This window comes from Suillus bovinus (genome assembly GCF_016758785.1).
Source record: "Suillus bovinus strain UH-Sbo-P2 chromosome Unknown EDB93scaffold_8, whole genome shotgun sequence".
NCBI classification, from domain to species: Eukaryota; Fungi; Basidiomycota; class Agaricomycetes; order Boletales; family Suillaceae; genus Suillus; species Suillus bovinus.
The window spans coordinates 99,733-122,081 of NW_024542064.1; the positions used below are offsets into that span (position 1 = coordinate 99,733).

The following is a 22,349-nucleotide window of genomic DNA, read 5'->3' on the forward strand; positions in this document are numbered from 1 at the left end:
TGCAACTTTCATCCAACATAGATATGCCCACCTGTACAAAAAGAGCAATCCATACATTCACTACCTTGTATGCTATATTATACTGTTAGAGACATCATATGCTACTACACTGCGAACCCAGACACAATCGACCCCAAACAAAACGCGACTAACTTACTTCCACTCTCCAAGAATCATCTCCATGGTCTCTTCCACAGCCCATGCCCCAATTCGCGCCCAGCGTGCATCCTCTCTTCTCAGACACCTGGTGATCTCCTCCGCTCCGACCTTGGCACTCTTGCTTCGCATCCCCTTCGCACGCATGATCTCTCGCACAGGTGCAGCAAGCAATGCCGGCGTCACAGAAACATAAGCTTCATCTTCCTCATACATCGGTGGATCTGAAAGATAGGCATCTTCTTCAGACATGACGAACTTGGACGAAGAAGCACCGGTAGAGGAAAACATCGTGCTATTGGCGGTTGAAAACACAGAGTCATTCGCACTTGAGCAAGTAGCGGTGTTGTTCACAGTCTTCCACAACCCGTTTGTGTCGCCAGACCCAGGAACACGAGAACCGGAGACAGGGACGGGCATCAGTGGTTTGTCCCAGAGCACGATGCTACCCTCTTCATATAGCTTTAACACCGCCCATGAAAACAGGCGCTTCATCTTCACACGCGGCACATCCGTAGGCTTGGTCCTCATTTGTGAATGTGCAAGATTTTTCGAGAAGGGTCCATGCGTAGGTTTCGAGGTCTTCTGTGTCTGTATAGCTTTGTCTTTCTCTACATCCCTTTCTGCTCGGGCACGACGCTTCATCTCGTTATGAACCACCCGGCAAGCCAGGAGTGCGAGTTCCGGGACGCGGCGTAGGTGCGAGAGTGTGAATGCAGGGCGATGGGGAGCACTATCATGAAGAGCAGATGCGCGTGGCGTCATGTCATGCATCGCGCACACCGTTCGTGCCTTGGGAGTCTGGTCCAATGGAACGCGCGGGCGCTTAGTCGGCGTCGAGAATGAATCATCATCTGTGTCCCAATCGGGGGCCACAATAGCGTTATCCATGTAATGCTTAAGGTATAATCGAAATGTGTTCTCAGTCAGGTCCCGCGCATGTAACCGGGAAGGGTGACGAAGTTTCGGTGGGTCCTAAAAATGAAGAGTTGGATGATGGTTATATACAGTGCAGCACACTTACTGTAGATCCATGTTTGATTGGACTGGATGGGACGGAGGTTGTGCTATCCGTAAGCGGTGAGGATGGGGCATGGTGGTGTGCTGGACGCTTCAATGGCGTGCGGGGCACGGGTATACCCGTCCCAGATACCAACGCACAAGTGTTGGAAGAAGATATAACGTTAGATGCCGCAGCTGGTAGTCTCCTTTCATGCCAATTTCCAGGCTCTTTCGAACCAGTCTCATATGAAGAAACAGCAAGAGGCGCTGGTATCTCAAATGGTTTGAGCACGGAGTATCTCGACTTGTGAAGCTCCGCAACGGTTTTCCAGTGTTTCCATTGGTCATTAGTCGACTGGCAGGGTTCTTCAAGTTCATTCCCATATTGCGTTCGTGAAAAGTAGTCATGAGAACACGCTCAGCTTGCAGTATAAGATACTGGCGTAGCACTTACCAATAGATTCAGCTATTATTTGCCTCGTATCGTGAAACCGAGAAACTTTGCCAATTATTTGTACTGGGTAGCCGATAGCAGTAACAGGCGTGGGTGGTGGCGGAGGAAGAATAGGCGAAGTCGCCTCCCATTTTGATTTCTGAACCGAGCGACTTGCATCAGCATTCGTTGGAGCTTTAGGTGGGACATGACGAAGCACGCAGTCTATGACAGCCGTAGAGTCGTCAACTGTTAATCAAGCTCAGTTAATACTTAAAAAGCTTAGCCACAAAAATGTTCACTTACTAGTGTACAACGTCCGTTTTTCGTAGTCCTGGATTCCAACCACTATACCGACAATGAACACTGTTCGACACGGGATGTGTCCCAGCCAGTAAAAGTCGGCATCTAGATACACAGTGTTTTAGGTAGATTGTGCGGTCAAAGAGACGAGGCAGACCTCTGGCGTTGGATTCCTTCATCGAGAGGACGTCTCTAATGAAGCATGGAGCGATGGCTTCTTTAGTGAATGTCCACTTCCAGATATCTTGTGCAGTTGGAGATGTGCTGGAAGAACTCATCTCGTGAGACTGGAAGTTGTCAGCAATCTCGACAATATTCGCAGTCGCTGAGAGTCATGAGTCGAATCGAATCTAATGACATTGATAGGGTCGTGACGGACGCGTGACTGACACGTGCACGTGATGTTGAATGTAACTAATTACTTATAACTTAATACTTAACGATTAGTATGCAACTACGTGTCTCTACAGACTACAGCAGTCACGCAACTTGTTGGAACCTAATGGGGACCAGGTCGAATGTCCAAAACATTTCTGTACCGATCCTCATTGCAACTTCTAGAAGCTTGATCTAATACATCCAGGGCTATATCGTCACCAAGGACGGCCCTCTGTGCATGATCCGACTTCCAGAGCAGCAGATGCATTCTTGTAACGAGCAGGGCGTGTACAGTGACCTGGAGGCTTTAATACCATCCTAATGAGCATCTGATTCTGTGACACAGACACAGGACGTACTTTGAAGTCATATCACCGTACACATCCTGTCATGCCGACTAGGTAAGCAGAGGAAACATAAAGACTAGCTGTGAGAGGTGCACGTACAGGAAGAAGCCCTATTGTCAGGATGACAAGAAGCGAAAAGACTGGCGAAATGGCCTCAGCAACAAGCACGAATTTTCAAGACCGTTTTATCACGCACAAAGTCCGCAGATGAAATAGAATATGTTGTGCTGAATGAGAATATTGAGCAAGCGATGTTGGTTTGCATGATTTTTGTAATGCTTGATTGAACAGTACAACGTGAAAAACAGAATTTCTGTGAAGAAATTCGTCAAACCTGATAGATGTTTTCATTCAACGCTTACTCACCAAATTCGCCGACTACTAGTAAAACATAGGCTGCAACAATGATGCAACTTTCGCCGACATTATAACAGCTGGTGATGTTGGGTATTGGAGGTTTAGATACTTGTACATGTATCAATTGGGGTCAATCTTTGGTAACGACGGGAACACATACTTATCACTGAGTTGCCAAAGCTAGTCAAGATATAAATGACTGGGATCAAAATTGCCTGTGAAATAGTTGTTATCTTTAGAGGAATGCTTGGGAGAGATCGAAGCATACGACGAAGGAAGACAAGAGAATGATCAATATCCTCTTGCTTCTTCCCCAGATGGCGTACGTTCTCAATATGAACATCCCTACAGGTATGATCTTTTATCATGCAAATAGTGCAGAATGAGGGTCAAAACCTACATTCCGCAGCTATCAGCGTGATTCCCTCAAGCCCTGTACATAAATGAGATATCTCTTAATCTTATATGCTTGCAAGACACTGACATGAGTTTATCTGGAAGTATGTCTGGCATTGCTGTTTGGTAGGTCAGACGTCGTACATCACACCCTAAAGTAAGTACTTCACACTCAATGGTAAGGTAGGTTGTAATACCTCTACAGCATTTTCAATCATGCAAACAGTAATACGAACTGGGACTCACGGTAGGTATCTACCGCCAACAGCCAAAATGGCAGATAGCGACACACCAGATACAGTATCTTGACCTTCCCCCACCTCGACTTGTGCAGATAGGCCAGCTTCAAAATCATCTGGCTCAGAATCGCAAAGATAGCAATAATCTGAGATAGTGCACCTCATCTTTGAATGTAATGATATAGTCATAGACCTTTGTAAATGTCAATCGAGAGGTATAGAAAAGTTCCGGTAACCACACGAACCCAAATCACAGTTGTAGACACTAAGTTGATTCAGATAGGCTGGTGCCAGTCAACAAGTGTTTCTCTCACCATAAGCATACTAAGAAAATACGGAGTCAGCATCTGTGAGGTCAGCATCTGCATGACTCACGTTGAGATCCAAAAGAGAGCGTCCTACTGCGAAGTCGGCTGGTGTATAGAGAGTCATGGGTTAGAGGAAGAATATCAAACGGCGTACCAGTCCTCTTGCAATCTATAAGAAGCTGGTGAAATCAGGCACAGATATCCAATGGCAGTGCTGGAGCGGCTGTTGAAGGAGCTCCGAGGGTGTGCAAGTGACGAACCATGATCAGCGCTAATTGCACTGGCACAGTGCGGCCGTCTTACGCTGCAAGGACACAGATATGCTGTGGCTCGCTCATCGTCCATACGCATATTAAACGCAAATCATGGGATGGAAAGACATTGGACAGGAGCTTCTAAGGAGGAGCCTTAGTAAGTAGTACGCGTACGCCGTAGGCGCGCGGCGGTGTCTTGCTGTGCCGTCACTGGGCTGATGGGAAATATCAACTCGCCACTTCAAGGATTGATGAATTGTTCATGAACGTTTGAACGTTCAGACGTTCACGATTCGTCAGTCCACATTGTGACCGTGGGAACTATGGGAGGTAATTCACGTCTTAGATAAGTTAGACGACCATTTATACTATACAGACATTCTTGAATCCTTCTATTAGTGTCAACCATCTTTGCAAGCTTCATGAATCCATTTCTCACTGCCGATTTTTCACTCATACCCGCAGCGACTCGATCTCAATCACGTTTGATCCACGCAGTGTGCGTGCTGGACGATCATAATACTGGCGGTTGCTGATGAATTCACATCCAAGGTTACGCGTACTCGGATCAACCCAAACCCCCCCCCCCAAAAAAAAAAAAAAAAAACAAAAAATGAAGATGATAAACCGACTTGCGCCGCCTTGGCCCGGGATTTCCTTGCCAGATTATGTAGAAAGAAGAAGACTGTCATCCGTTCCTTTTTGTTTCCCACTCGGAGATCAGTACTTCTTACCCAGCACTCAGTAGTGCTGTCGTAACCAGAACAACGCACGCAGGAATAATAATTGCTATCGGTCGCCGTAAGCCCAACATTCACCGTATCAGATGTCCGTCAACCTATCTAACTTTTAAATGGCCAATATATATTCAGCAAGTGAAAATCGTTCATCGTTCATCGACGCGTCCAAGAAAGAACGTTAGCCGGGAAAAAATCACATGCAAATGCTTTGAATTTGCAGACCGCGGCAGACGTACCTAGCTCACCTCTCGCGAGTCGTGAGTATACAAAATGAAAAACGGATGCAATCAATTGAAATTCCCTGGAGACAATACATCAAATGATGGAAGTTTAACGTTCGGATGACCTGCACAAAGAAGCTCGCAGTGTTCACGGTCGTTGATTATATTGACTGAGCGATTGCTTTCAGTGATCCATTTCACCAGTCGAGCACTGAAACTGATGTTAACATCAAAAACTACACAGATTCAGATCGTTGTTATACCCGTCCAAACACCGCCAACCCGCGGTAAAGGGTCGGGGTGTGCTCAAGGGTATGAATATCCTACACCGTACCCGTACCCGCCATACCCGTTAGCCTAGAACCGCGGTGTTACCCGTACCCGTGCGTTTCCCTACGGGTGACCCGCACCTGGATATTTTTTTTGTCTCATACTTTTCTGGGGTTTAATCTTTGACTTCTACGAACTCTCACAGTTGCCGTTTGTTGTCGTCACCAAAATAGAATCGATTGGTTTGATTTTTCATACCTGGGAACTCCTGGATGCCACGGCAGTATCATGTCCGTCCACCAATCGGTACAGCTGACGAGATATCATAGTATTGTAGCAGTGACTCCGGAGTTTGGGAACCGGAGAGTCTTGGGTGAGTCAGTGACCTTCACAGTATGACAGTGGGAGCTTGGAGCATTGCATGTGTATTGTAGTTTTGTCATGCAGGCGAATCGAGAAATGTTTTCTACTTCGACAGACACTACTATGATACATGAGTTTCCTCTCCTACAATATACTCTTATACTAATCAAGCGGCATTATTTCAATGTGTTCGACCTCAAAAGGTTTTAGAGCTTAAACAGGTGTCCTCTCCCTCCTCAGGCCAAAACTTCTCCTCAAGTTCCACAACTCTCTCCCAAATACTCTCCATCGCACGTACAGCTGAGCGCGAATGCCCATGGTGGCGTCTTGCGAAGTGCCTGTTTGTCAGAGCCTCCAACTTCTGGACAAATTCTTCGAACTCCGGTGTCGTCCAGTTGTTTGTGAATTGGCGGATCGCATTCGCAGTATAGTCTTCTGAGTCACTTTGAGGAGGGAACAGGGATTTGACATACTTCCATGCGTCGAGGTATACCTAAGGAGGCCTGTGTCAAGCAGCATAATGTCGATTGCGAGGCGTACAAACCTGTTCCATTGCCCATAGAAACACGAGTCCCTCTTCCAATGAACCAACAGAAGCTACCCTTGCCATCTCCGCTGTGTAATCTCGCGTGGCTTTCCGTTCTTTCCAACCGTTTATATCCAAGCTCCACTCTTTTGCGACTCCTTCAAAGAAAGAAACCTCGCGAATAATTCCCTCCAAGCACATCGTCAGCAGGGCGAGAGTCTCTCTATTCAATTCCTCCTCGATAGCAGGTCCATCGAAGGGGATTTTTGATATGAGCAGACCAATAAAACGTGGATATGCGTGTGCCGCATAAATGCGATCCTGACAGAGCCAAAGCGCAAGACGGGCTGGAGATAGGGTCAACGTACCAGCAGCTGTGAGAAATTCGTGCTGAGTGGCTGCATTGTAGTTTGACCTTAGATTAGCTTGGTCTTTCAGATGTTGTGTGATATTACTATGCATGTCTGACAATGTGGAAGTGAGTGGTGGAGGCGCGTGGTAATGCATATAGGTCATCACTCTCTTATCTTATCTAGTGAATATTATCTAATTCCCTGGCAACTCAACTTCCCAAATGCTCACACATCCATCCGCGCCAGCGCTCAAAATACGTGTCATCTTTTTGCCATCAGTGACACTGGCGTCACCGAGCCAAATGACACAGTTAACGCCCCCTGGACCTGCCCCCTTAACGAGAACGCGTTTCGAAACGTTTTCCAAGCTCCAGACGTAGAGGTTGGTGTCAAGAGATCCCGAAACGACATGGGTCGGAGACAGGGCCGGAAAGAATGCCAAGGAGGATATGCGCGCAGTGTGCCAGTCCCAGCGAGTCGGAATACGCTGTTGGTCCATCACATCGTTTCAGGGTATCAGGTGCAGTTTTTAGTAAAGCTTACCTCGCCACTCTGTGAGTGATATAACGCGATCTTTCCGGCAGACTGTAGATGCGATGTCGGCAACGTGAACCTGAATCAGAACTTGATCCTTGGATACTCACATTTCCTTGCACTATCAGTGCCCCATCATTTGATACCGCCAGCGCAGTTATCGTGCCCTCGCTTTCTGGAAGTACCAGTTTCTCCGTCAACGTATTGCCGTTCCAAGTATGGACGTGCACGCGCTTATCCTTGAGCACGATAAACCGAAAAAATAATAGTTCATTAAACGGAGATGCTCACCTCTCCACCGACTGCAACCACAGTTCCACCAGCACCCACTACACTTGGTACATATGATGGTTTCAGCTCGCAAACCCGTTGATTGTTACGGATTGCTTCAACCGACGTGATGCCAGCGACAAATACGGTGTCGTCTGATGTCACTGCAACTGACTTTGGCTGCGACAATGAAGGGATGGAAGCAGGCCTATCATACCCATTTCAATAAAACAACGATGCAGGATGGCAAACAACAGACGTGTATGTGAATCCCTCGATCTCTCGGATGTGGTCATCATAACCTGTGGTGAATACTTTTCCAGAACTTGCGGTCGCCATGCCAGACACAAGACTAGCGTGTAGCGTGCCCCCCACCAGCTGAATGCCATCTGAAGGTGATTTCGAGTCCACATCATATGACAACACTCGCCCGTCAGCCGACCCAGCAAAGAACGTAGTCGGAGACGTTGACGAAGCTGCGGTAATCGCTTTTTGTGGAGCCTGTACGAAAAGTGTCATGCGAAGTACCATGAACTCAGGAAGGATTGCATACTTGAAGGATACGAATTGGCTTATCTCCCGTGCGCATGTCAAAGACATTCAAATCGCCAGACATGGAGAGTGACACAAGATCACCGATGCCACTCCAGACACCGCCGACTTGCTGATTGGGCACCCCACTGCCGACCGTCCAAGCCTGCAACGACTTACGGGACTCGATATCCCCTAGATACGACGAGTTCAGTCAAGTTAGTAAAGCGCAGTGTCTTTGAGTGCGCACATAGTCTAACAGTGCAATCTAGAGATGCCGTAAAGAATGACTTGCTATCTGGGCCCCAAGAGCAGGACATCTAGTAGGGATAATGTGAGCCTCTCATCTCGAATCATGCTTCCATCACAACTTACAATGGTTCCTTTGTGTGGGCTGTCAGTAAACTCTGCAACCGTTTCACCAGTCTTGCCATCATAGAGGAAGATTTTCGAGTCTGAGCCCACGCTGGCGAAGTGGTCACCTGAAGGTCCAAATTGAACATCTTGCACGAATTTGGTGTGCGTTTTGATGGTCTTTAAACATGTTATAGTCAATACTCGCATACCGTAAAGAAGTTTCAGACCTTATCGTATTTGAAAGGGACACCTGTAGGATGGAAGAATTCAGTGTTCATTCAATGAACTTAAATGCTGTTTACCTTGATGAAAGACAATGGAATTATCATCAGAGGCAGTAGCCGCCCTGAAGGGGCGCTGATGCCTAATGGAAACAGCATTGATTACCTACCCGAGATAAGCTTGGTTCACAGAAATGGTGATAGCAAACCTTTGAGTGTCCACTGATTTGACCCGTCGAAGCGCCAGAATCGGCAAGAAAGGCATGACCAAATCTTCAAATCCAATGTCAGTCTTTGTCCGCTCTGCATAAACATTTTGCGTACTTCTCTCTGCCATCGCCAACTGCAACTATCCGCTTACTTTCGCCATCCCAAGCCAGGTCGTTGCTACCGATCGTAAACAGTGCCATTCAGATAGACTCCCCAACGATCAGAGTATACTACTCACACTTTCCCGGAGAGAACTTTGTATTCTCCTTTCACGGATTGATCCTCGCCTACGGTATCCCATATCTTGACTGCAGGATTAGATTTGATCAGCGACTATTATCACATATGACACCGTAGAATAGGCGCACCCGTTCCAGTAATGTCTGCAGATGCACAGTAGAAGCCAGATGGTGAGAAACGTGCAACAGTCGTGTTGTATGCGTGACCAGAGAAAGTCGTTGATAGTGCAATATTCTAAGCAGACCAGGATTGAAGAAGTTTGAAAAACAATAATCAAGATCAATCCTCACGTTGAGGTCACGGATCTAGGGATGGATCGTCCATGAGCGAACAGCATGAGTGTCTGAAGGGTGACTACGCACGATCACAGTTTTTCCATTGGTGTAAACAACCTTATCTTTGCTAGCTGAGATCTTTGTCGATGTTCCACGTACGGTATTAGGAGAGCAAGGATATAAAGCGATTCGCTTGGATGACATCGCGGGGATCACTGAATCTTAGTAAGTGTCTCTAGCAAGGTCAGATGTGTAGACTGGTCAATGAAACAAAAGTCTGGGCTGCGGACACAATCGTGTCAGGGGAAAGATATATTAGGAAACCAGCAACGGGTCAGTTGACGGGCTCCAGCCACCCTGGTGTAGCCTAGGTCAGGGGTAGAGGTTAACAATCTTTGTTCTACAGATGGTCATGATCTGCTAAGAGTATTTTTACAAAACCGAGGACGAAACCCAAGACCACCACAAGACGTTAAAGCAGGAGGGGAACGTGAATGTAGATAATAATGTAGCATAGCCGACAATAGCTTAGAGGAAAAGAGAGATCGAGCAGGGGGAAGATCACTCAGTCATCGTGTGGACATTCTTCAATAGAATAGTTCTTCAGAGGATCTTTCCTCAATGCTTCTGCTTCAGATCCATTCACAGGCCCCCCAACGGTTTTTAGCTTCATCACCGTCTCAGGTGCAAGCGTTGCAGCCGACGTGTCTATTTCAGGCTAAATCGATTAGTTAGCACCTTTGTGAGTCCATACAGTAAAGTTTACCCACCTCATCTCGAAAGGGTGTGAATCGAGGAGTGGACGGGATGCCGCCAACTTCGGGGGTATCATGAAATGGTATGATGGAACTAGTCTTTGCGGGAGTCTCCGGTATGGCATCCTTCTGCCTGGATATGGGAACGCGAAGTGGGGCCATCGCAGACTTCCCTTTCACGTCCGTGTCCGGTTCAGGGTCTTTGAAAGGCACAATTTTTGGTACAATTGCCTCCGAATTCGACCCAGACGCAATTCGTCGAGTGCGACCAGCTTGCTTTAGGGTGCTGCCTGCCGCTTTGCTGACCTCGGGTGTATTTTCTTTAACCCGGGATTTACGTGTTCCGATGTCAGGATAAGGTGTGACCGAATCGGTGGCGTCGGTTGATTCTGCTCCGGAAGGGTCCACGAAAATCTGGAGAGGAGCGTTTGTGCCTAGCCGTGGCCCACGTCGGGGCCCATTGGTGTCGGCTCGCGATGACAACGAAGGAACTTGAGAAATAGACGGGAATAAAGGTACTGCAACGGAAGATGAGGAAGTCACACCCAACGCTGTTCTACGCGGGGGAGCATTTGAGGCGAGCTGCGGAGGTATTGTGGCTGCAGTCATCATTCGTCTCTGAAATTCACTGTGCTTGGCTACAAGTCTGTCAAGGGGAGAAGCCTGACGTGCAATTCCAAGTAGATATGCAGCATCCGCCTCACTGCGCCTACGACGAAAATCCTGCTTCAAAACGAGCCTTGCGCGTGAAATCAGGCTAAAGCTTACCGTCCGGCTCTCTCAAGTGCGGCGGCGTATTCCTCATACAGTAGGGCGTGATCGGTTCCAATATCATTTGCGAGTAAAAATTTGTAGATGATGGTCGGTTTCTCCACATAGCTCGCGTAAAGTACCCAAAGTTTGAGGTATGTCGACGTCCCTTTCCATCGACCATTTCGGTTGTCCTTTAATACCCTTGTCGCCTCTTCCAGAAGCTCCAAAAGTCCTGACTCTGCGCTTTGTCCTTGAGGGTAATTTTCGAGAGTCCATTGAATAAAACGCGAGTATGCTTCCAGTGGATCATCATCTTCATCTTCGAGTGCAATTTGGACATTCGTACGAAAGCGCTTACGCGCTGCGAGTAGTTGCGCATCCCGCTGTGCGTGAGGAGTTTGCAGGATAGCTGAAAGAGTGGTAACTCGACGACCAGATGCAAGTGGCTGAATATTTTCTTTAGCAGCCTCTAGGACGTCACAGTCCACGATCACAGGATCTGGCTTAAAGACATCGTCTTCTATATTCTCCATGTGTCAGATGAATTTGGGTCAGTACAGTGATGGTTGTGTATGACGTTCATAAGTGGCAACAAAACAAGCTACGAGGTCACGTGTGTTCCACGTGACCGTCCCAAGACTGCACAGTGCACACCATGTCTTGCGACAATAACTGACAAATTTGCGAGGCGAATTTAAAGAGCTAGTATTACAGTGACTACGGTGACTCTTGCTGAAGTCGAAAATTTTAAAAGCCTCGGTCATTTTGATTGTCACAAGGCTATTGCACCAAAATTTGCGTGGCCTTTTCATTCGACGATATCAGGAGCATCAAAAACTGCGGGATGTGGAGGCTGAAAAAAAATAGGATCAGCGTAAGCACGAGAATAAAAAGACCGTACACGACAGTACTTCAGGGCCTGTTTCCAGCGCGCTGATGCGCGTCGTCGAAGTTAAACTCGTATTGCCAGTGCAAAACTACAAGTCATTGTGCGTGTCTTTCTGTTGATAGGTAATAGAAATCTACAAGAACATGCTAGAATTAGTGCATGTACCCGCTGAACGCTTCCGTATTGATTTGAGTAAGGAGGAAAGTAAAGCGGACCGACAGTAGCCGGCGGCCCGGCGCTGCAGGTTTGCTTTTCAAACTCCGTTAGGCATGATGTAAGAGTCGCACTTGTTGAACGTTCTGAACGTTGAACATCCGTACTCGTGAATGCGGAACGACTATTTTCCTTCGTCTAAAATGATCTGGCTACCATGGGAGACTATGTGGATCTTCTGAAGTCCGAGGTGATATTATCCAAGCCATCCCACTTGTAGTAAGTTTTAGCCTTACTATACACATACGTCGCAGTCGCAACCGGAAGTCTGAGGTGGGTTAACTTACTGTCATAACTTCAACAGATGGCACACCATAGCAATGACCCTGCCAGAAATACGTCCACCGACTCATCTATTTGCCAGTAATCTTTCGCCTAAACGCAGACACCGTGCACCACGGGCCTACAGAACCGCATGAATGAAATGACAGAAATTCTGATTGCCCCGCTCAGATACCTCCCTAGACTCTAGTAATGTCAGGAGATCGTTATAGCCTCTCAATGAACTCAGTGCCATATCATCTGTCCAGTTGCCGATTGGTTACTTCTTCAAGTTAGATTGTCAGCACACCATTGCCTGGCCCGTCATCAGACAAATCTCACTGATGGGGCCTATCCAGAGATGCCACACCAATAACATGACTCCTTGATAGTGGGCGTCCATTGTCCATTGTCATGGCAAATGCAGATTGGCACACGCACCACCATGAGATCCGGTGGGATTCTTTTGCAAAGCGGCATGGTGGTGTGATGGTGTCTCATAATGCCAACAGTAGTGTGGTTATCTTGAACCGTCCGTTAAGCACGCGCCCGGATTATCGACGAAATGAATCATTTACTTATTGTCTTGGTATTTGTTAGAAAGTATATATGGACTATGGCCGAAATTGTTAATGTTTCCAGCCGCATTGCCTTCGCCCTCATCACATCAAATATTGAGAGCCAAGAGACTCTGGAATATATGTTATGCATATACTCTGATCCGATGTACGCTCTGATTTCTATCGTTTTGTGTGTAAGAGGTTTAGTCTCAATAGCTACCCGGTGGTGCAGGGCTTGAGGGCGCCGCACTCAGGAGACGCTAGTACGAATTACGTACTGCTCAGCCCTCTTCCGAAGAGACTTTCGACAAAACAAAGACATGAGGGGATTGGTACTGCCCCTCTAGCACATGAAATGGTACTAGGCCAAAAAAAAACATCACTTGGCATTTAGTTCAATTATGTTGAATGCATTCCCCGAACTTAGAAGAATTGTTGCCGTCAAGGGTGTAAACTTTTACGTTTCTGGATATACATATCTTGTAGAAACTACTGCCTAAAAGCAGATTTCTCCTGAGACTGCTCTTCGAAATCACGCCAAGCTCGCCATAGTAAAAATCACAGCTGATTGCAATATTAATGTTGTGTGGAAATAACGCAAGTCAAATATTCGAAACATGCGTCTCGGAAACATGCGAAGTAGGACCCCGTAAGCATCAAGCTTAGAATCATGCTCGTTCGAGCACGAGGCTCAACATGCCGCCATGCAGTCTCACTAGATTTGAAAGCCCGCGTATGATACTGCCTGTCTTGCACCGACGTCGTGTCTGCCGTTTACAAAACTATATTCGGTTCCCTTGGATTGCCTCTCGAAATGCAAACAAGCCACAAGAGTATATCTGCTCCTGTTCTCGAGCGAGACGACGAACGATGTGTCGCCATCTTCATGAACCGTCATGCCGAGATCATCAGGCTCGGACTCGGAGACGCTCATCTTCGGTGATGAAGCTGTGAAAGATGGAACGACAAGTGATCCATCGATTCGGAAAATTTGAAAAATAGAACAAGGTTTACTTCATTTACAGCTTAGCACGAGTTGGAGTGTACAATTTCTTCTCACTGACCTTAATTATGGAGTGCTTCGCAAGTATAATCATTGGGTTCGGAGACATGAAAAATGACTTTGAGGCCATCCTACGGTAGACTTCACTTGATTGACTTTTATTTTACCATTGCTTTCTGTCGAGTGAAATTAACAGAGGCAGAGTCTCCCACGGGATTCGGAAGGTGACACTCACATGCTTACGGGGTCCTACTTTGGACGTTTCTGGTAACAACTACAGCTTGTAAGTCCATTCAATCATTGGATGTATTCACATGCACAACAAGCTTGCAACTCGTATGGCATAGTAAGCGTGGCGACAAGCTCCCGGGACAAGGTAAGTTGCATACTAGCACTAGCACTAGTCAACCTGAAACTCTCAAAGCGCTTATATTATCAAGTTACATAACTGAACAAACAAACCTCGGAGCTCAATTCCGACCTAGACTGATCACACCAAGGTTTCAAGGAATCTGGGAATCAGTCAACTTGATATTGGCTACAAGTATGACTTGAAAGTCAAAATAACATGATCATAATAAGGATCACAAATTCTAAATGATAAGGAATAAAAAATCTTCAGTACGATCACAAAATTCACAGGTCGTGCTAACGCTCAAAAACTCGTACAAGTACGTGACAAATTATTTGTGTTATCGTTCCGATAAATAAGTCCAGAGCGCCGAAGTTGATTAATATGTGGGACCGACGACCTCCTGTTTGACCCTTGAAAAGCTGTCAATGACAGCGTCAGAAAGACCGAGATGTGCTTTGACAAGCTCGTGTGGCGTCAGTGCGAGCCACTGAGTGAGAGAAATATCCTGGAACAATCCTGTAGAATGATGATGAGATTGACACGCGGCATATATTTTGATATACAGAACCTGATTTGAAGATTTCTAGAAACACTAGAGTGGAATTGCCAGTATTCTCAACGTAATGGCCTAAAAGATATTTAGAAGAAACGTCGAACACAATCACGTTTAGTCATACCATACGATGGCGGGACATATGCGATATCGCCAGCCTAAAAGCAGAGAAGCACTCGCTGTTATAACCGCCGAATCACAGAGATTCGGGTAAACTTACTTGGAAGTCGATTGTGTTTGCTTGAGAAGAGGATGCGTAAACGGTCATGCGAGCCTGGCCCGAACTGGAAAGGGTTTAGTTGGACTAAATCTCAGGTAAACCTGATACGCACATGAAGAAAGTCCACTCAGGTTCCGTGGGGTGCCACTTCACAAATAAAGTTTAGAGATACTGTATTCTCGAGACAGAATGATTTCCTCACGTGAAGCTCCCTATCAGACAACAGTCGTTAGCTCGGGTCCTGAGAAGGACAAATAGGAATCACAAACCTCATACCGCCCACCTCGACAGTTACTTCAGCACTACAAATCGTGGTAGCCGCAGGGAAGGAACGCGTGTCTACGACCTTGTATGAACCTCCAGGTGCCGGCGTTGCGTTCACCTGCGACATGGCGAATGTGTAGGGCATCGGGGTGTCGTTCGGAATTACCATGTCCGACTCAATGTTTTCCGGAGGAGGTGTAGCTAATAAAGATGTCAATGCGTGTGATGAACAGGAACGAGAAAAACTTACACGGGAAGATGTATAATTCGGTAGCTGGGATCTCGTCGAATGCTGAAATATTTACCTGGAAGTTCTTTGCGATAACTTCTTTGGGTACATGGGCCAGCCAGTCCTATTGATCATGTTCAGGCAAGAGCTCATGCACCAGACAAACGACCGACCGTAAGAAGGAAAGTGGAATCTTCACTGAACGAGCCGGAGTCGAAGACCAACAAAAACTCTGCACCAGCAGCTGTGGTGTTTTTGGCCTGAATACTAGATCGCAGTTCAGCTCACTGCCTCAGTGCAAAAGAAAACACGTACCTGTGGGGATAACCTGCAGGGAAGTACCATAGATCTCCTTGTGACTGAATCGCAGTTTAGGCAAACCAAATGGGAGAGTACGACGGACTTACAACATCACCGACGTAAACTTGACCTTCTGGAGTCACAGTGCTGACACGAAGATCGCCGGAAATGATATATGCCCACTGTAAAAGGACTGTTAGTATCGCACTTCACATTTCAAAAAAGTTGTATACCTCGCCATCATTGTGCCAGTGCATCTCACGGATGGCACCTGCTTCCAGGCGCATATCGACTCCTGCCAAATCAGTGGCGATACTCATATCATTTACTAGCAAGTTGCAGTTTTAATCGACGATAGACAAAGCCATGGCATGAAGCACATACTGTTCTGCTGCCTTGCCCAACCACCAGTCTGAAGGCGGTTGTGACTTAAGGTAAAGGGCCACTTGAAGTTTGGCCTAGAATGGAGTTTAAGAACTAGGAAACACCGTAAATTATATGGCTTACACAGAGCCACTGTCGGTGGTAGGAGGAGCTAAGTTGTCGGTGTTTTGCAACTCCAGCGGAATATTTTGAGGTCCAAGGATGGAAGCCCCAAGTGTGCCACGGATAGGCTCAGGGATGATATCTTCGTCTTCATTCCACAGTGGATAGTTGGGGTCATCACTGGCATAAGGAACAGTTGGACTAGCTGCCGGAGCTGATACCACTGATGAAGAAGTTGGCACAGCGACTGCAGATGACAGGAGGGCCAAGATCGAGAGAATTCGGCGCCACGAGTGCATTTTTTCGAGTATGCAAAAGATGAACCAAGAAAATTAAAAAAATTACACTAAGGAACAGCACTTTGCAGGCCAATCCTTTTTATACGCATTGGTGAACCTCGGTTCCGTCATTATTAACATACCAGGAAAGGGTCGCGGTACCAGACGACATTGATTACGCACACGGGAGTATTAACAACATCACCGTCTGGACGAAATGGGACCGTTGAAGTGGAGAGCGAACCTATGATTTCGAGGACATTACGGGCTGCGTACTACACAATGAAAGTTTTCACATGAGGACAAACTCATGGCAATGCATTGGTGTCGTTTAGGAATGTTTTTTTACAATGTCCAAGAATGGAAATTTGGGCACGTTGCCGACCCTGCTTGAAAGAAGTTACCAAGCAAGCCACGCGCCCAACTTGGCGGTACCCTATTGATACTTTCCTGCTGATCTTTCTCCTATTCGACTATCCCTATGTATGGAGAAAGGCTATGACTTATTTTAAGCCTCATACCGCGCGAAAAGCCATCAAGTCCTTCAATATTCTGCCTGCCCAGGGTCACGAAGGCTGAAGCTTGTCGACCCTCTGAAGTCTAGGCATTTTGGGTCGGCGGCGTTGTCGAAGAAGACGCGATATCCAATTCACGGGATAGTCCGACCAGAATTCAATTAGAGCGAGACTCGTGGATGAGGTAACTTACGGGTTCAAGCGCTCAACCGCGTTTAGCAGTGTATTGATCTTTCCTAGGAACTTTTTGCCGTTCTGGGTTTGGAGTGAGCATAGATGAATGTTCTCACTGCGTTCCTGATAGATCGAACACCAGATGCGAAAATAGACTGGTTAAATCTGGTTCAACCTGCGCCCCTCTCAAGATATACATAGGCCATTGATTCTATTACTGCTCGCGCTTTCTGATCGCCGCAATCAATTCCATGTGGGCGAACTTATCATGAGCGGAAAATCGGGAGTCGACAAGTTCTCAAGAACACGCAATTTAATTTCAATGTTCGATGACGAGCCGCGCGGGTTCGGACCCCTCTGTAACCCAATAAGAGCGAACCGAATCACCATATCGATTGGCTCCTAGCCATCAAGCTTGGTTTACTGCGCACTTCACCCCGGCATATATATTCACTCGTGGGTTTCAAAACGAACACCTCACGATCCGTCACCTGCGCCATCCCGACCAAATATGGAAAATCAAATGTCATTCTTGTGACCTCAGGCCGCAAGTCTTACGGAGCCCCGTACCTCCCTGCTTTGGCAAAGTCGGCGCACATCTCTCTGCATTACACTCGGCACCATTTTACAGGCATCATGCTGACTGGTATCCCGCCGTATTTATTTATGTCATTATTCATTCTGTCATACTATACTTGGTGCGCCTACTTTGATCCACTCTAGTTCTCCTCAATTAAATGAAGAACTGACTTCTTTGATATCATACAACCATCACCTGAAGACTCGTCACGGTTAGTCTTAACGAAAGGCGCTGAAGAAGGCGAGTACCACATGTTCCCCTAATGATGTGCTGGCGTAGGACTCGTTGGCATCCATAAATAAATCCCGTACTGGCTTGTCAATTATAAATCCATCTAATAATTCTCGAGCATCGTCGATCCTCGACGTAGTGCACACGACCATGTGCAATTGAATCGAATTGGATATCGTGCTATATTTGTACATAGATGTGACTCCCTTCACGCACCGCAGCAAATTTTGAATTGCGATACGGTGGTTACACATGATGGAGAGTGCTAGAATAAACTTCTCCAGGCACTATCTGCTGCTTAATGAACGGCCTGTCACAACCCAAAGTGGAATTAAACCAAATGTTTTCCGATTCATCAGTACGGTTTGATATAGTATACTGCGCCAACTGTATTCTGATATCAGGTTATCCATCCATCAACATATTATTGGGATGTATTGCGGAGTTATAGATGTTTTTTCCCCCAAAATGCACGGACTCTCATGGATTCACATCTAGTACTTGTGTAACACATGATTGTGCCTTCAAACTACTTTTTACAGAGCGGATGCATATCGTTTGCCGGAACGTGAGGCCTCACTGAGATGCATCTATGACAGAGCTGACCGGCCTAGCGATGTACCGGTCCGGCCTGGCCTGCAAAAAAAATACAGGCCGAGCCAAAGCCACTAACGGCTCGAGTAGGGATGATCCTGACAAAGTGAGTATGAGAAGGTCACTGTGCAACAAGGATTAAACCATATGACTCACCTGCACGCCTCAAAATTAGGCATTAGCACGGGTAAACCCGCGGGTGTCGAGGACTCTACCCGCACCCGTACTCGTATACCCAAGGGTACTGTGCAGGGTATGCGTGGGTCTTGCGGGTAGTGGACCCGTCGCGGGTAGAACACGCCGGGTGCGATGCAAAGAAACGACTTGAATGTATATACCTCGTCAGTAGTTGCATGCAACATGGGCCCATGAAAAACGATACTGTCCCACCATCCTCAAAACCTACCTCGTCTCTCTCCGAGTCCCTCAAAGTCTGGGAGTCTTGCAACTGGCATACCATCCAAGTCTTTTACCAAACCAAGTGAGCTCCTACATCCCAAACAAAGGACAGCACCAGCAGCTTGCGCAGAGAGTCAAGATCGCACGTGTCAGAGAAGCAATCAACCACGCGAAAAATATGCGTTAGACATCAACGGAAGTAACTAGAAAGTGTCAAATTTCATGCTGTACTGATGGAAAAAAAATAAAGATGTACCAGTTATAGTCAAATAGTCCAGGGCCATGCGTGACAAGCGAGCGCCAAGGGTATGTTTTACGTTCACGGCGCCACCACATAATTGCATCGTCGACAATCTCAACTGGGGCCTTGAGGTATGCATCTGACTCACTAGCGTCAGACATGACCTCATGGGCTTGGCAAGTGCGGGGAGTTGGTCAAAGGTATATTAGCATTACTGTCCTGTAGTTAAGTTAATGTGGGCGAATCGCCATTGAAAAAAGATTGCGCACCTGATCTATTTCAGAAACGACAGTACTAGCCTCCTATGAAGCCCCAGGCATACACATCAGCAAACTATTGGGAAATCTCAGAGTAGACCGCTGTCAGGCTCCTTCCCAGCCCCCGATTCGAGTGTGGAGCGATATTGAGCCTTCTGAAGGCATTGCACTGTTTGATAAGTCACATGATACTACAAGAATAATTCAAACCAAGCATAACCTTCCCCTCAGACCTCACCGGGGGCTGGAAGATAATACTAGCACACAACCCGTTGTCACCGTCACGCCGCCGCCGGTGTTACCACGGCTCGGCTCGGGTCCGGTCCGGTCCGGTCATGTAAGGTAGGTCCCATGCGAATCCATACAATGTCACATGACCAAGTGTGATTTTTCGTGACATTTGGGCTTTTATTCAATTACAAACCTACAACTGAGTGAATTTACAAATGGCTACACCCAAAATTCCAAAGAGTTATTGCAAAGTTTTTGCTTTTCCCATTTGACCATCTGATCAAAATTGAGTTAGTTTTTGAATTTATGGGACTGGCATCCTGATAGCAAGAGAATACAAACAGTGGTCGGCATTCAGCAGCACCTCTATGAGCCATTGATTGGCAGCATGACAATTGATAATGCACATCTTTAATCTCAAATTATTGTGTATGTACTTCATCCCTGCTTCACCCATAATCCACCTTTGATGCTCCATACTGGTCAAGTTGTTGTAGTATTCTGTTGCTGTCATTTGTTTGTTATTGCTGTTTTGGTTAAGTTTTGGCAGAGACTTAACTTTGCATGGATTCACATGAGGCCGTAGTACCTTACCGGTTGTGTCTGTTGGCTCAAATTTGCAAAGGCCCTTTGGGTGCAGGCCATCCTGTCATATTGAATAACTTTCCATAGGCTGAAAAATTCTGATTAGAATATCATATCATAAATATCACCATATTGGGCATATGTGCTGCAATGCTGCTGTTCATTTCCAGCCAATTTGCAAACATGTTCCATTTTGCCCCCTCCAATAAACCTTAATCTATTGGTGGGGGGGCAGTAGAATAGACTTTGCAGACAATTTCCTTTCATTTTTGTTACAAGAACATCTAGATGCTTGGGCCCCTACCATTTTTCTCCTAATCCTCCTCGTATCAGCCCTTGCATCATACCCTCACCCCGACCTTACCCTGGTCATCCTTGTCAACCTCGCATTCCCTTTCGCTCTCTATCTGTCACTTCAGCAAAGCCAGTACATCTGGCTGGACCCTTTCACTGACAAAGCATACCCATGCTCCATTCCACCACCCGACTGATCCTGTGGACAGTCCCTTTGCCCTTACCGTCCGGACGGTAACCTATGATATGATGCATGACGCATCCCCTTTGCCCTTTTCCCTTTCTTGACCTCTGACTCGGTGCGCAGTCGCACATGCGACTTATACTTAGCTCCGCAGCTGCACGATCGTGCCCCTGCGTGTTTCACTTCTTATTCTGACTGTTGACTTACTTTCTTATCTGCACGTTCAGGATTCACTCGTGTCTCACCTCGAATGTGCCTTCCTTTTATGGTTATCCCCTTTACCAGTTACCTCTCTTGGTAGTACGAGTTATCACCCACTAATACGCTTCCTGTCCTCTATATAAACTCGCTACCATGTACTATATTCTCTAACTTGAATCTACTTGGTTCTTGACCTCCTACTCTCACCAGAGTGATCCTTTCTGCCTCGCCAGCAGTCTATATTCTATCTTCTTATCTGCTCTTCGTGGATAAGCCTATAGTCTCGATCTTTACTCATCAACTTCGTCGACGAGCAAAGCCCCTGTTAACTAGTCGGACTTCTGTCCTTCTAATTAACGACGATCTTACAATTAACCTTCGGGTGTCGTAAGCCTTGGCCGATATAGCTTATCATCTCGCACCCGCTTGACATAAGCTACCCGATTTGGACATAGGCGTCAAATCTTACTTGCTGAAGCCTCGCCAAGTAAGACCCCTAACCTTGGGCTAGCCCAAGGACGTCCTTGACCGTTGACGACATACACTCTGTTTGAGCGTCGCCAACAGATACCATCCAAGTCGTAACAATTTTAGGCCAATAAAACCAGCAATATCTGCTGACATAATTGTTAGAGGTGACGAGACTTGGACTAGAGAAACTAAGGGCGAGAACAAAACTAGTAGAGTAGTAGTTAGTAGGAGTAGAGTAGGGATGTCAGTAAGATAGCTCACCCCAGTCTTGGTTCAAAAGACTGAGTGAGATTATTCAACAAGGAGAGGAATTAATATGTTTGATTGGGACGGAGAACCAATAGGGAACATGTATGACACATGGTATGAGGAATGTTTGTGTGTGTAAAATGAAAAGGCTAAATACGTGTAAGGGTCATATCTTGATACTCCCACTCGGACGCAAAATGCTAGAGACGTGGGCATACTCATCCAGCTGGGTCTTCATTTGACTGTGAATTCATAGCGAGCAAGTGTCGATGGTTGTGGAAAAGTTTTCATGGTAGGGATTTTGTGAAGATGTTGGCAATCATATCGTGTGTGGGTACATAGGGAATAATGATGGTCCCGTTGCTGACTAGATCTCGAACAAAATGATAGCGGACGCGAATGTGCTTGGCTTGGTTGTGGAATTGAGGGTTTTTTGTTAGCGCATGACTTCCATTATTATCACCATATAGCATGGTGGGGGTGATCAGCGAGAGGTCAAGACAAAAATCGCATAGCAGCTGGCTGAGATGGATCTTCTTGCAGGCCGCGTTAGAGAGTGAGATGTATTCAGCTTCAGTGGATGAGGTTGCAACAACGGACTGCTTTTGGGAACACCAACTAATGGGGGAGCTGAAAAGAAAGTAGACATAGCCCCCAATCAAGTGACTGTCATCTTTATCAGATGCAAAGTCGGAATTCAAATAACCAATGAGTCCTTGGTTGGACAAACCAAAAGTCAG

General features: G+C 46.6%; 6 protein-coding genes across 6 annotated transcripts; all 6 read right to left on the reverse strand.

Moving 5' to 3' along the window:
- Window positions 1-3: 3 nt before the first annotated feature.
- On the reverse strand, window positions 4-2,231 carry EDB93DRAFT_1125339 (uncharacterized protein). The gene is made up of 5 exons (XM_041448712.1): window positions 2,052-2,231; window positions 1,898-1,999; window positions 1,613-1,840; window positions 1,181-1,524; window positions 4-1,131 (listed from the first exon to the last, which is right to left on the reverse strand). The coding sequence occupies exons 1-5, from the start codon at window positions 2,170-2,172 to the stop codon at window positions 154-156; spliced, it is 1,773 nt and encodes a 590-aa protein (XP_041311077.1). The 5' UTR covers window positions 2,173-2,231; the 3' UTR covers window positions 4-153.
- Window positions 2,232-2,269: 38 nt separating this feature from the next.
- Window positions 2,270-3,869, reverse strand: EDB93DRAFT_865412 (uncharacterized protein). The gene is made up of 12 exons (XM_041457748.1): window positions 3,857-3,869; window positions 3,628-3,804; window positions 3,461-3,502; window positions 3,377-3,409; window positions 3,245-3,321; window positions 3,137-3,191; window positions 2,986-3,084; window positions 2,816-2,932; window positions 2,719-2,759; window positions 2,632-2,657; window positions 2,384-2,577; window positions 2,270-2,322 (listed from the first exon to the last, which is right to left on the reverse strand). Exons 2-11 carry the CDS (start codon window positions 3,725-3,727, stop codon window positions 2,394-2,396), a joined length of 774 nt encoding a protein of 257 aa, XP_041311078.1. The 5' UTR covers window positions 3,728-3,804; window positions 3,857-3,869; the 3' UTR covers window positions 2,270-2,322; window positions 2,384-2,393.
- A 1,964-nt stretch (window positions 3,870-5,833) lies between these two features.
- Window positions 5,834-6,809, reverse strand: EDB93DRAFT_1319382 (heme oxygenase-like protein; the record flags this gene model as incomplete). Its single annotated transcript, XM_041454878.1, has 2 exons — window positions 5,834-6,260; window positions 6,312-6,809. 2 exons carry the CDS (start codon window positions 6,807-6,809, stop codon window positions 5,964-5,966), a joined length of 795 nt encoding a protein of 264 aa, XP_041311079.1. The 3' UTR covers window positions 5,834-5,963.
- Window positions 6,810-6,839: 30 nt separating this feature from the next.
- On the reverse strand, window positions 6,840-9,488 carry EDB93DRAFT_1078874 (WD40-repeat-containing domain protein; the record flags this gene model as incomplete). Its single annotated transcript, XM_041445414.1, has 16 exons — window positions 6,840-7,133; window positions 7,190-7,231; window positions 7,291-7,419; window positions 7,472-7,658; window positions 7,710-7,951; window positions 8,004-8,176; window positions 8,232-8,301; window positions 8,357-8,515; window positions 8,566-8,588; window positions 8,641-8,725; window positions 8,769-8,832; window positions 8,884-8,946; window positions 9,008-9,077; window positions 9,138-9,243; window positions 9,300-9,314; window positions 9,372-9,488. 16 exons carry the CDS (start codon window positions 9,486-9,488, stop codon window positions 6,840-6,842), a joined length of 1,839 nt encoding a protein of 612 aa, XP_041311080.1.
- Window positions 9,489-9,572: 84 nt separating this feature from the next.
- Window positions 9,573-11,369, reverse strand: EDB93DRAFT_865539 (uncharacterized protein). The gene is made up of 3 exons (XM_041457749.1): window positions 10,808-11,369; window positions 10,055-10,748; window positions 9,573-10,002 (listed from the first exon to the last, which is right to left on the reverse strand). The coding sequence occupies exons 1-3, from the start codon at window positions 11,323-11,325 to the stop codon at window positions 9,850-9,852; spliced, it is 1,365 nt and encodes a 454-aa protein (XP_041311081.1). The 5' UTR covers window positions 11,326-11,369; the 3' UTR covers window positions 9,573-9,849.
- A 2,782-nt stretch (window positions 11,370-14,151) lies between these two features.
- Window positions 14,152-16,711, reverse strand: EDB93DRAFT_1125383 (putative oxalate decarboxylase/oxidase). Its single transcript, XM_041448713.1, has 14 exons — window positions 16,147-16,711; window positions 16,024-16,097; window positions 15,873-15,967; window positions 15,747-15,821; window positions 15,655-15,698; window positions 15,513-15,606; window positions 15,361-15,463; window positions 15,116-15,311; window positions 15,049-15,058; window positions 14,959-14,993; window positions 14,847-14,910; window positions 14,751-14,784; window positions 14,642-14,701; window positions 14,152-14,589 (listed from the first exon to the last, which is right to left on the reverse strand). The coding sequence occupies exons 1-14, from the start codon at window positions 16,422-16,424 to the stop codon at window positions 14,450-14,452; spliced, it is 1,302 nt and encodes a 433-aa protein (XP_041311082.1). The 5' UTR covers window positions 16,425-16,711; the 3' UTR covers window positions 14,152-14,449.
- Window positions 16,712-22,349: the final 5,638 nt, after the last annotated feature.

Excerpts from the sequence above, each read along its gene's own strand:
- EDB93DRAFT_1125383 (XM_041448713.1), bottom strand. The coding sequence starts at position 16,424 with ATGCACTCGTGGCGCCGAATTCTCTCGATCTTGGCCCTCCTGTCATCT. Across the intron at positions 14,911-14,958 it reads CCTGAGTGGACTTTCTTCAT|TTCGGGCCAGGCTCGCATGA; the intron begins GTGCGTATCAGG and ends AACCCTTTCCAG. Across the intron at positions 14,785-14,846 it reads CAAACACAATCGACTTCCAA|GCTGGCGATATCGCATATGT; the intron begins GTAAGTTTACCC and ends CTCTGCTTTTAG.
- EDB93DRAFT_865539 (XM_041457749.1), bottom strand. The coding sequence starts at position 11,325 with ATGGAGAATATAGAAGACGATGTCTTTAAGCCAGATCCTGTGATCGTG. Across the intron at positions 10,749-10,807 it reads GCACTTGAGAGAGCCGGACG|GCGCAGTGAGGCGGATGCTG; the intron begins GTAAGCTTTAGC and ends TTTTCGTCGTAG. Across the intron at positions 10,003-10,054 it reads TCACACCCTTTCGAGATGAG|CCTGAAATAGACACGTCGGC; the intron begins GTGGGTAAACTT and ends TAATCGATTTAG.
- EDB93DRAFT_865412 (XM_041457748.1), bottom strand. The coding sequence starts at position 3,727 with ATGATTTTGAAGCTGGCCTATCTGCACAAGTCGAGGTGGGGGAAGGTC. Across the intron at positions 3,085-3,136 it reads CTTTGGCAACTCAGTGATAA|TATCTAAACCTCCAATACCC; the intron begins GTATGTGTTCCC and ends TACATGTACAAG. Across the intron at positions 2,578-2,631 it reads TACGGTGATATGACTTCAAA|CCTCCAGGTCACTGTACACG; the intron begins GTACGTCCTGTG and ends ATGGTATTAAAG.
- EDB93DRAFT_1125339 (XM_041448712.1), bottom strand. The coding sequence starts at position 2,172 with ATGAGTTCTTCCAGCACATCTCCAACTGCACAAGATATCTGGAAGTGG. Across the intron at positions 2,000-2,051 it reads GAAGGAATCCAACGCCAGAG|ATGCCGACTTTTACTGGCTG; the intron begins GTCTGCCTCGTC and ends CTGTGTATCTAG. Across the intron at positions 1,525-1,612 it reads AATAATAGCTGAATCTATTG|AACCCTGCCAGTCGACTAAT; the intron begins GTAAGTGCTACG and ends ATGAACTTGAAG.